General features: G+C 37.3%; 1 protein-coding gene across 3 annotated transcripts in view; it reads right to left on the reverse strand.

Annotated features, from left to right (window-relative positions):
* LOC114243892 (uncharacterized) overlaps positions 1–12,480 on the reverse strand; it is a 404,128-nt gene that overhangs the window by 72,242 nt on the left and 319,406 nt on the right. For all 3 annotated transcript variants that reach the window (XM_089738725.1, XM_089738726.1, XM_089738723.1), the window contains one exon: positions 1,446–1,603. In XM_089738725.1, the coding sequence (XP_089594851.1) occupies positions 1,446–1,603 (158 nt within the window). The remainder of the gene's footprint in view (positions 1–1,445; positions 1,604–12,480) is intronic.

Raw genomic sequence — 12,480 nt, forward strand, 5'->3', positions numbered from 1 at the left:
TGGCATAGGCCCACGGTCTTCATTATACCGAAATGTCTTAAATGTTTCGAGTAATACAGTACCTTTCAAAATAATAATAATAATTAGAAATTATTATTATTTTCTCCAGTCTTCGCTGGTCATAGATAACGGTTTAATCTCGCGTTTTTTTATAATCATCAATTTATATATTTAATTTCGCTCTTCCGTACCACGTACCAAGACAATTATAAATCAAAAAGATAACACCATCAACACTATAATTTTTTACTCCATTCCCAATATTTGTAATACAAAACTCTCGTGTATTTTTTGTCCAAACAAAACAATATCCAAAGAGTTCCCTGGCCTATCCATTACTTTAAGTGTATTTATGTGGGCTCCTTTGTAAGGTTAGAAGACGAATAGAGGCAATCGTCACGGTCCATCGGGCGTTATGACGCAGAAACTAACCGAAACACCAACACATTATGCTTGTTTGAAACGATACAGAGGCGTTTTGGGTAAGGATTCTATTTAACGCCCGATAAATTGTCGCGGAAGGAGACGTGCTGGGCGAAGAGAGAAGTCATGGCTCCGGAATATCCGGGAGTGGACCGGTATTGCCTCCGTCGAACAGCTGTTCCGACTGGCTGCTGACAAAAATGAATACAGGAAGCTAACCTTCAGGATTGAAGAGGCGCTGGAAGAAGGAGAAGAAATTGTCGCGGTAGGCGGGCTTACGACAAACCGGATATTAAGTGCACACATTCCAATCAAAAGCGGGATGGGTATATTTTAATTACATACCGAACGAAGCGGTGGCAAACATTAATATACTCAAAAACATTGTAAAACTAACATAAAAGAGAGAGAGCGAATATACTTTATTGCATACTAAAATTCAATTAATATATTTTTAAAACAGACAATAAGTAGATATAGTAATACAATAGGCATTCTTATCGCTAAAAGCAATTTCTTTCAGACAACCGTTTCGTTTACGGAAACTCTGAAATGATTTTTTTTTGCTTAGGTGGGTGGACGACCTCACAGCCCACCTGGTGTTAAGTGGTTACCGGAGCCCATAGAAATCCACAACGTAAATGCTGCCAACCGCCTTGAGATATGAGTTCTAAGGTTTTAATATAGTTACAACGACTGCCCCACCCTTCAAACCGAAACGCATTACTGCTTTACGGCAGAAATAGGCAGGGTGGTGGTACCTACCCGTGCGGACTCACAAGAGGTCCTACCACCAGTAATATAGATACAGATCAGCAGGTATATCGCGGTGTACTATTAACGGAAAAGGTTTTTATTTATTTATTATGAGTTCAACATTTACATTAAATGTTTAGATAAATTTGTAAAGCTGTCAGTAATTATTAATTTTTGTTGAACAAAAACAACAAATCGTTTCATCCAGTAATGATGAGAAGTCGAATTTCGTAATACAGTTCACTTGATTAATTGGATTGACTTACTTGACACTGTTGGGGGCCTTGTCGGTTGGGTGATGCGGGTTTGGGTCGGACCTTCTTCACGGCGAACGGGGGCTTGGCTTCGAGCCCTGTCACTGCAACGGACACTGTGGCTATACCGTTCAATATTCCGCTCGAAGTTGGCAATGACGTGGTGCAATCTGCGGACAGACGTATATATATGATTTAACTATAATTGAGGCCTATACTTGAGACCTATACTTGAGACCTTAGAACTTATATCTCAAGGTGAGTGGCGCATTTACGTTGTAGATGTCCATGGGCTCCAGTAACCACTTAACACCAGGTGGGCTGTGAGCTCGTCCACCCATCTAAGCAATTAAAAATAATATCTTAAATTCAACTTAAACAAAAAATTTGCTAATTGTGATTTGACATTTCATCACAAAATAGTGTGCTATCTCTACACAAATACACATATTATCTACTTTCTATCAAACAAAGAATGTCCGTAACTAGCACGAGGTTCAATAATCCGGTAGCTGATTTCAGAAAAGACACCTTTAATAATCACAATAATTTTTACACGCGCTAGGTAGGTAGTTAAAAAAAATGTGAGCCGTCACGGGACGCCTGGCGGATGTGAAACATCGACATTATTTTGTAAAAGTAATATGCAGAAAAAAAAAGATTGTGATGGGAAGTAAATATGTCATAATGATAAAATAAAAAATTACGAAAAAATAATTTGTTTTCAAGTAAAACACAGGTTATGTGTACTGTAGTAAACAACACTGTATACACTACGGAGTATACGCTATAGGTATCCGAGCTCAGTGTAGCGAGAGAGATGGCTTAACGCCGGATCGAGTGGGAGAGAATCGCACAGTCGATTGCACATGGCGACGCGTCGCCACACCATGCACACTACTGCATATAGACTGTATATATATACCATCATATAGCGTGGCGACGCGTCGCCGCGGCATGCGTCGCCACGCCAGAAATCGGTTTTACGTGCGGCTATAGATGTTTCACATAAAAAAATATTTAATTTTCACCTCCCTTCAAGTAGTCCCTGCTATTGAAACTAACCTAATAATAGCTTGTTTATTTAATAAAGTTCGTGAACGCTGAAGTAAGTAAACGACTGATCGTGTACTTAATGAATATTTCAACTTGAATCAGCGGTATATCCTAATTTCGAGCGCTGGATATTAATTTAGAAAGCAAACAAGCGAATTGAAATGTACCCCCTCGAATTTCAGAGTTGTTCCACCTTTTTCGGACGTTCCGTTAAAAACGGTTGAATCAAGCGAAAGCGAAGACTGTTTGCCGAGAGGATCGATATCGTGAAAACACGTAATTCAAGTTGTTCAAGCAATAATTTGATTTGCGTTTGAAATTACAGGTTTTTTTTTCAGTCGCGTTTTATTGAATATCGTTGTACTTTTTTTTTGCTAAGATGTGTGAACATATCCACAAAAAATATTAGTCGGTCTGATTATCGAGCCAAAGGCTTCAATCTCAGGTTTAGTGTTCGGATTAATAGAATTTTTGAATAATTTTTAGTTTTCGTGACCACAGAACGACAAATATATATTTAATTTTTTTATTGCTTAGATGGGTGGACGAGCCCATATACATCTACGACGTAAATCCGCCACCCACCTTGAGATATAAGTTCTGAGGTCTCAAGTATAGTTACAACGGCTGCCCCACCCTTCAAATCGAAACGCATTACTGTTTCACGATAGAAATAGGCAGGGTGGTGGTATCTACTCACTATAGGTCTTACCACCAGTAAAAACTTACTTACTTACTTACTTACTAACAATACTTATAGGTACTCAAAGTGTAAAATTTCAGAGAGAGCGTTCGAGTTACTTACTGTTCACCGTATAATATTATAATTCTTTTTTTTTTTGTAAACAGTATTCGTCAATAGCTAATGAAATACCAATAAAATACATTCGATTGACTGAGCTCGTTTCCGCTCGCGTGAACACTCTGTAGGCGAGTATTTATTCCACATTCGCTCTCTCATTTCCTGGCATAATTAATCTGACGTTTGTTTTGGGATACGTCTATTAAGAACAAATGTTAGAGGAGGCTCTATGCAAAGCTTAGCCTTTGAATAATTTAACGGCAGCCGGCTTCGAACAGAAGTAAATAGCTTTACAATTTACTGGCGTATTGTAAGTAGGTACGACTACTTCTCTGCCACAAAGGAGTCATTATTTTCGATTTGAAAAACGCGATAGCCGTTACACAATCCAACCGAGACTGTGACTTCATGTCTCACTTACCACCCTACCGACTTTTTTTTCACGTTTGACTTCTACGGTGAAGGTATAATAACATCGTATAAAAAAATCAAATCCGCAAAATTATAATTTGTGTAATTAATGGTGGTAGGATCTCTTGTGAGTCCCCACGATTAGGTACCACCACCCCGCCTATTTCTGCCGTGAAGCAGTAATGCGTTTCAGTTTGAAGGGTAGGACAGCCGTTGTAACTATACTCAACTGAACTCATATCTCAAGATGGGTGGCGCACTTACGTTGTAGATGTCTATGGGCTCCAGTAAACACTTAACAACAGGTGGGCTGTGAGCTCGTCCTCCCATCTAAGCAATAATAAAAAAATAATAACTAATTTTATAATTTAATCTCGCCTTTATTGTTTTCGACGAACAAAAACTTCACAGTTTTTGTGATCACGGACGATGGAACTTACTAACTTACTATAGGTATACATGGGCATATAACATAAAGTGGTAAGTCCCTTAAGATGTAAATTAATTAAATGTTATATTAATTAATGCAGATGTTTTTGAAGCCGTATAAAAAATAGCTATCAACGTAACGAATGCTACTTCGACACAAAAGATTCAGTCTACGAGCAGTCCAAGACGGACATGGCCAGCGTCCATATATTCTTGAACCCGATCAGTTGTGTTCACTATTGATTCTCAGGCCATCACTCCGGATGGGGTGTTCTTTGTCATTGGACGCGTCCCATTAGTTTGTTTATGTTTGTGCGGGCCGCGTATCCATCTCGGCTGACCGGAGGCGGCTAATGGAATACGAGAAAAATCTCCCGCAATATCTCAAACTGGGCATACATCAGTAACGAAACGGCAATTTTTGAGAGGTCGCTCAGATGAATAGATAACATTGCCTCTTTGAACGTTGAAGATGTTGATTCACGAAGTAAACTTTGTTTTATTTTAGAACAAATTTGGTTAGCATAAAAACCGTTATAGTGAGTCAACCTTAACATATAGACATATGATGTCGCAGACTTTTTTTTAGATCTTTTAAAGGGGAACAATTTTGTCATACATTATTTTAGCGAAATTTAAATCGTTCTAAAGCGCACGCAGCGGAAGCTCTCGAAAGAAGAAAAAAAAAACCGATTTTGAAACATTATTTATTGGTGCTCCGCTTGTATTGGGCTTAGTGTGATGTTATATAACCTATAGCCTTCCTCGATAAATGGGCTGTCTACACTGAAAGATTTTTCCAAATCAGATCAGTAGTTCCTGAGATTAGCGCGTTCAAACAAACAAACTCTTCAGCTTTATAATATTAGTATAGATTCGAGCTTCAGCGCATTGTTTCGTTAGAAAAATAGTTAGGATGTTTTTAGGCGGTCGTGAGCGCGTATTATAACGTGTTTATTTAGTAAAATTAATAGTTGCATGAGTAATTTTGACTCTGGCATAGGCACATTACTGGCTTGACACGAATGGTTTTCTTAGACATTACTCCGCGCGTTACCACCACCCTGCCTATTTCTGCCGTGAAGCAGTAATGCGTTTCGGTTTGAAGGGTGGGGCAGCCGTTGTAACTAAACTTGAGACCTTAGAACTTATATCTCAAGGTGGGCGGCGCTTTTACGTTGTAGATGTCTATGGGCTCCAGTAACAACTTAACACCAGGTGGGCTGTAAGCTCGTCCACACATCTAAGCATTAAAAAATAAAATAAACAAATCTTTCAATTAAAACCACGTTTGGAACGAAGTTCCTTACGGCAGGCTTGGAGGAGATAGGGATTTTGCTGCGCGACCGAACTGAACAAAATGTGATAGTAAAACCGTAAGAAAAAGTCCGTGGAAAAAGGCCTTCTTTTCCGCACAGCGATATTTGACCGCGCGATTTTTTTCTCGTAATTCTTTTTTTTATTTTTTTTATATGGAACTTCGTTCCTATCCGGTGTCCCACGACACCACACATCTTTTTATTCTCTTAAATAGTTATTATTGACCCTAATTAGCGTTTATTAATATTCGGAATTTTTAATTTTTTTCTCTACACTTTATTAGGTTTAGTTTACTTCGACGTTCGTTTTAATGCTTAATTCGAAATTTATTTTATCCACGCTGTGAAAGTCATGTCTGATTTCTATTGACGCGTGAAGCGGGCCTGAACTTTTTATTTAAATATCTAATTAATATAAAGTCAGCAAATTGGGTAAGCACATCGATCGTATCGCGTGTGAACCTAATTTATCTAAGAACTTTTTCTTACACGCTTAAGGCAAGAGAAGTTTGGCGAAATCACTAATAAGCAAACTTTTAGAGCCTAACAAAATAAAGTAATTTGAGAAAAGCGAGTAATACCGGTAATTATAATGAAGATTCTGACTAATGAATTTTCTCTAACATTATTTAATGTGTTTTTTTTTTCATTTACCATTACTAAGACAAAAAGGCGATAGGTAACCCGACAATTTATTATACTTCAAGTCCCCTATACATAATATTTAAGCTAAACCAATTACTATATTTAAATTGATTTTAAAGCGTGCTTTACTGGAGATTGAAAAATTTTAGCCTTTTTAAATAAAATTAGAACATCAAGGCATCTAATTAATTTTCTAAGGTGAATATGCGCTCTGAGCTAAGCATGCTCGTGTACCTCTCCCATAGAAACTTATAGGCGCTTCATTGTTCGCTCATTAATACTCATATTATGTAAATAAAGCAACTAAAGCTACACCTGTACATTAATTACAATTTAAAACTTGCGACGCTGGTCCGCTGGGTTAATGGCGAAATTCATTTCGGCGATTCTCAGCCCCAGGGATTTAGTTGGAACTAGTTTTCTAGGTCTGTTTGTACGCAGTCATAGTAGGGTCGTTTAGCTCAATGGCGTTTCGGGATATTCGTTCGAAATAATTATGTTCGGCGGGTTTATTTTTTTAAATATTATTTAATTACTAGCGTCCCGCCCTCGCTTCGCTTCGGAAACATTACATTTTATAAGTGATAGCTGAGTAACGCGATGTTACCCGCGGTTATTGTCGTACCGCGGGTGAAGCCGCGGGGCGAAGCTAGTCTAAAAAAAGTAGCCTAAGTTACTCCTTATATCATCAGCTACCTATTAGTGAAATTCCCGTCAAAATCGGTCTAGCCGTTCCAGAGATTAGCCGGAACAAACAGACAGACAGACAAAAATTGTAAAAAATGTTATTTTGGTGTATGTACCATGTACCGTATATATATTCATATGCATGTAGTAAAAAGAGGCTATTTCAATATTACAAATAGATACTCCAATTTTATTTATATGTATAGATTATATAAGTGTCGATTTTTGGACTTTCAGTTCTGGTGTAGTTGTTGAATGTTGGCAGAAAATGATCTGTGATTACTATTTGTCTAAACTGAATATGCATTGTACAGATATTTTATTATCTGAGACAAATTGCTACAAAACATAGGTTACTTACTAACTAACAATACTTTGTGAAAATTTATTTTTGTAACACAAAATAAATAGAATAAAACAGCGCTGAAACGATAAGAGCTTAACAATTTTTACAGCGAACAGCATTTGCATATTAATTATTTCTAATGTTACGAATATTTTTAAGTTGCTTAAATTATTATTTGATTTAAAAGAACACTTGCAACGTTTAGGATTATAAACTTATTACATATCGTTTGTTGAAATTTTGTTGATGTAGAAATATAATTGAAACTATGCGCTTTTGTGATTCCAAAAGCATCAAGTTATTGCTCAATATACTAAAACTTGGAAAATATTCAGGAACGATGTTTAGCTGAAAATAAAATATGTAGCCAATTTCAATTACAACCCTTATTGTTATTGTTTTTTTAACAGCACAAATGCTATCGTGACGATTATTATTTGTATAGTGAAACCTTTATAATAAAGCAAACACATTTTTTTCAACTTCGTCTTCAAATCTGTTATCGGTTGGTTACCTTACACAGGGCCTTTGAACTCGGATGAGTTAATAAGAGTTTATTATTTATTTTTTTATTGCTTAGATGGGTGGACGAGCTCACAGCCCACCTGATGTTAAGTGGTTACTGGAGCCCATAGACATCCACAACGTAAATGCACCACCCACCTTGAGATATAAGTTCTAAAGTCTCAAGTATAGTTACAACGGATGCTCCGCCCTTTAAACCGAAACGCATTACTGCTTCACGGCAGAAATAGGCAGGGTAGTGGTACCTGCCCGCGCGGACTCACAAGAGGTCCTACCACCAGTACAGTGTGAAACTTTTATATTAAATCAAACACATTTTTTTCAACTCCGTCTTCACATCTGTCATTGGTTGGTTACCTTACACAGGGTCTTTGAACTCGGAAGATTTAATAAGAGTGTGCTCTAGAGACCTCCGTTTAGAATGACCGGGTAAATTCATCGAGGCATCGCAAACTCCTGAAGGGCCCTCCACGTAACGGAATCGAGTAGCAACCTTTTGCAATAAAATTAACCGAAGGGTTTCGCTTTTTGGGTCACCTAGTTTGATTCAACTAATTTGTCCAAACATACCTTTGTTTACTCGTGCTTCCCTTCAAAAGTATTAGTTTGCGGAAGGTTTTCGAAGTATGTTATTTTAATTTCGATTTGCCTGTTGTTTAACTGTGTGCGATCGACAAAATATGCATCTCTGCTGCAATTTGATTTGATTCATAAAACTTTATGATTAGTGATCTGTCTGAAGTAGTATTTTTTTATGAAAGAGACGGGTAAACTGGCTTTTTTTTTATTGCTTAGATGGGTGGACGAGCTCACAGCCCACCTGGTGTTAATTGGTTACTGGAGCACATAGACATCTACAACGTAAATGCGCCACCCACCTTGAGTATGCACATGTGAATACAGTAAGCATCTCTGCTGCAATTCGATTTGATTCCTAACCTTATGATTAGTCATCTGTCTGAGGTAGTATTTTTTTATGACAGAGACGGGTAAATTCGTGTTTTTTTTTTATTGCTTAGATGGGTGGACGAGCTCACAGCACACGTGGTGTTAAGTGGTTACTGGAGCCCATAGACAGCTGCAACGTAAATGCGCCACCCACCTTGAGATATAAGTTCTAAGGTCTCAAGTATAGTTAGATGTTTTTACCGAACCCCTTAGATATAACAACATGAATCTATGTTTTTTTTATTGCCCTTGTAGGCAGACGAGCATACATCCCACCTGGTGGTGAGAAGTTACCGTCGCCCATAGACTTCAGCAATGCCGGGGGCAAAGCCAAGGCACTGCCTACCGTTTTTTTTTAAAGTCAGAATTGTATAGTAATTACACGAATCAAAATGTTTTCGAGTCTGATTTTTATTACGTGATCCTTAGTTAGTAAGATCCTTAATAGCTCCTTACTAGTTAGGCTAAGTACGTATTTCAATACAAAAATCGGTAGCTGTATGTGTGATTCGAACACCGGGATAGCCGCATCGCTCGATGTTAATATTCTAGGTGTCTTATCCTTTTGATCACTAGATCACTAGACTGGCTTGGTGGTGCAATAGTTAGCGCCTCTGACTGTAGCGCGCAGGGTCGTGGGTTCGATTCCCGGATCGAGGAAATCATTAGCAGTTGGCGCTAAGTCCGTATTTCGTTAAAACTTTAAAAAAAAAAACTGAGCTATCGCACAAATCTTACCCCTTACAAAACTTAAATTATAATTACGATGATGAATGAAAAAAAAGTTTAAAAAGAAATTTTGTAACTGAACAATCTTAATTCATTTTTTTGCTCGATGAATGAACAGTCAACGAATTATCTAATACTTTTCGAGTGGGTACTATAAAACAGATAATTCCATGACATAAAACGTATAAAAGGCAGTAAATTGATGCTTTTATGAGGGAACAATTACATTGGAATATCGACTTAATGGCTCGGATAACATTTATTGGTAAACCGAAAGATTACTTTTAATGTCTTCAGAATGATGAGCTCTTTGTTTTTATAATAAACCTTAGATTTCATGTTTATTATGTATCAGAATGTACATCGATTATTTTACAGTTATTTAATGTTGTTAGTACTACACAAAAAATATTTCCGCTACATTTTCCTTGTTTTTCTGTTACAGCTAAAATTATAGGTATGACAGCTGAAAAGATCAGCAGACTCAACTGAAAAAAATACGTTTGTAATGTAAATGCTTAGGAAATTATGGGAAACATTAACTTGTGCGATCTATGGTCAGGCGGTATATTATTATCTATCTATAGTCAATAGACTATGACGGACTATGACATGTCTGCGATTAAGAAAACATAATTTTGATTCGAATAAAAGAATTGGGTAATAACTAGTTGTAAAAGTTTAGCTAGAAGCTTAGGTCACATGGGTACATGGGTTTGTTCTTCTTATAGCGCGCTTAGCAGTTACGGATACCAATTTTATACTTCGTCCGACTTCTTGCATTAGTTGGACTGTTAACTAGTTCGTTCAACCATCTCTAATCTCTAGCAGTAGGAAACCTAGCCGTTCGGTCTCACAATACGTGATATCGCGTGAATTTTTCAAAATATTGAGGGTTGATTTAAATAGGACGCTGGTTCTTTTTTTAATGAGAGTAGATATTAAACCTACAGCATGGTCAGTTATAAAAAAAAAAATATGTCTATCGCCGACTGCACCGCGCGCATTGTACACGCACACGCCGCATATTTTTCATCTCAATATTTTTATGGACTTTTACTACTTTTCTATTACGAACTCTTACGGACGATCATCTTCGTCGTTGCGCGAGTGTTATACCCGTTTTGTGAACACAAACAATTTAGAGAAATGCCGTCAAGTCGTCAGGTCGACCGCCGCCATTACGCGTCGTCCACTAGTCAGGCAGCCAGCAGGTACGTCTACTTCTCATTACCTAGCCTCGACCTGCCCCTCTTTTTGTTCACCTTTTGGCGATACTCGCCCCTGCAGAAACCTCAAAAAATATAGAACCAGCGTACCACCGTGGTGAAAATTCGTAAAGATTTAGTTCTTCCCATTGGACGCTATTATGCCTTCAATGGTCGTTTTTGAACATTTATAAGATTTGAGTTACGTATAGGCGTTTCACTTGATACGAATACTCGTTGTCTTATCCTTTAGACCGTGCTTCCTATTCGACTCAAGCGACAGGGTAACGCAAAGATACCGTCCTCGAAAGAGGTCTTATCGGATTCCTCCGGATCTACTCTCGGTGCTTGTACGATCAAGCGCCAGTCACTGTCCTCGTCGAAATCGTCAATTATGACGAAGAGTTCGACCAGCGAATTTACTTATAGACACAGCCCAATATCTCGCCGGAACTTCTCACTGAGCCGCGTTTTCGATCCGGTGGTAGATTCTGCGAAGCACTGTTCTTACTGGGACTAGTGTTAGGCTAGTGTAATTTTCTCAGGTGATCTCTTCAGTTCAACTAGGTTGTTGAAATAGGTATCCGGGCGCAGCTGCAATATCCCCCTACGCTACCAGGGAACAGGTAGAGAACGAAAAAGAACCGATGAAGATGATAAAACTTCAGGTAATAAAGAAGGAAATTATGACTAAAATTCGTTATTCATACTTAGGTTTTGTTAACGAAAGCTCTGTCGAAACAATGGGATGCTATTTTTTTTATTTGTTTTATTTACTCGGACATGCTCAGATCTGTTTATTACATATTTTAAAAACATTCATAAATTTTCTTAGTAAAATGTTTTTTAACTCACATTTATATATACAATTCAATTCAAATTCAAATTAAAAATAATTCTTTTCACATTAAATATGAAAATTATGTGTGTATGTATATATATGTAGTCTAATATATTATGTATTAGTGTTTTATTTTTATTTTTATTAAGTTCTTGTCTAGATTGTAAATTGTAAATTGTTTAGATTGTATTCTTCTACCCACTCATTTAAAACTTTCCTTCGTTAACAACGGTTAGCTGGTAGAAAACTCAATTGTTGAGTTAAGCTCGCCATTTTTTATATCTTACGCAATTATTGTAATATTAACTGTGTGTACAATAAAGAATAAAGAAAATTAACTTTACAAATGACATCAAAACGAGCTACAAACTCGAACAAAATTGGTGAAAACACATTTTGCTTGTTCTTATCTGGATTGAATACGTTCAAGAGGATAAAATTGGATTTTACATTTAATAAATGGACGGCAAGAAACCGCGTGGGTGGTGTCTGGTGCGGTGGACAGACCAAATGGTCTCAAGAAATCTTCCTCCTTAAAGGCTGCATAGCGATTACTATCTGTCAAGAAGTAAACGAATAATAATAAGAAAAAGAACACTAACAAAAAACAGAAATTTACTACTTCAAGCATAAGACGTAAAATACCTACTATGAATCCTTAATAAAATCTCAACAGTGCCTTTCAAAGAGCTCCGCAATCTTTCTCGCGGTACGAGATAAAATATGAAATTAATTAGTTGAAGAGTTATGTGGCACATTCATCAGATGAAGTTCCGGGGAGCCGGTTCGCGAGACTTTAATCACATTAACAGTCCGTTCTGTTCGTGAACGACAAGCCAGGAAGGGCTCACAATTTATATTCACATTCTTATCGGTACATTATACGTAAACCAATGTGAATAAGATTCAAATTTGTGTGGCTAGACTTTTACTATGTGACATTTTCGGTAAGTATTTGTAACATTACGAAGAAGTTCTCTATTTTGTTACGTATATTTTGTTTCGAGACATTTAATGCCATGTTAGGAAAAAGCAACCTATTACACATTTTTTCTTCTCAATCGTGTCACTCTTGACAGAGTGGTCGTGATCGTCATGTAG

The sequence above is a fragment of the Bombyx mandarina genome, chromosome 25, assembly GCF_030267445.1.
Source record: "Bombyx mandarina strain Sakado chromosome 25, ASM3026744v2".
Lineage (NCBI taxonomy): Eukaryota > Metazoa > Arthropoda > Insecta > Lepidoptera > Bombycidae > Bombyx > Bombyx mandarina.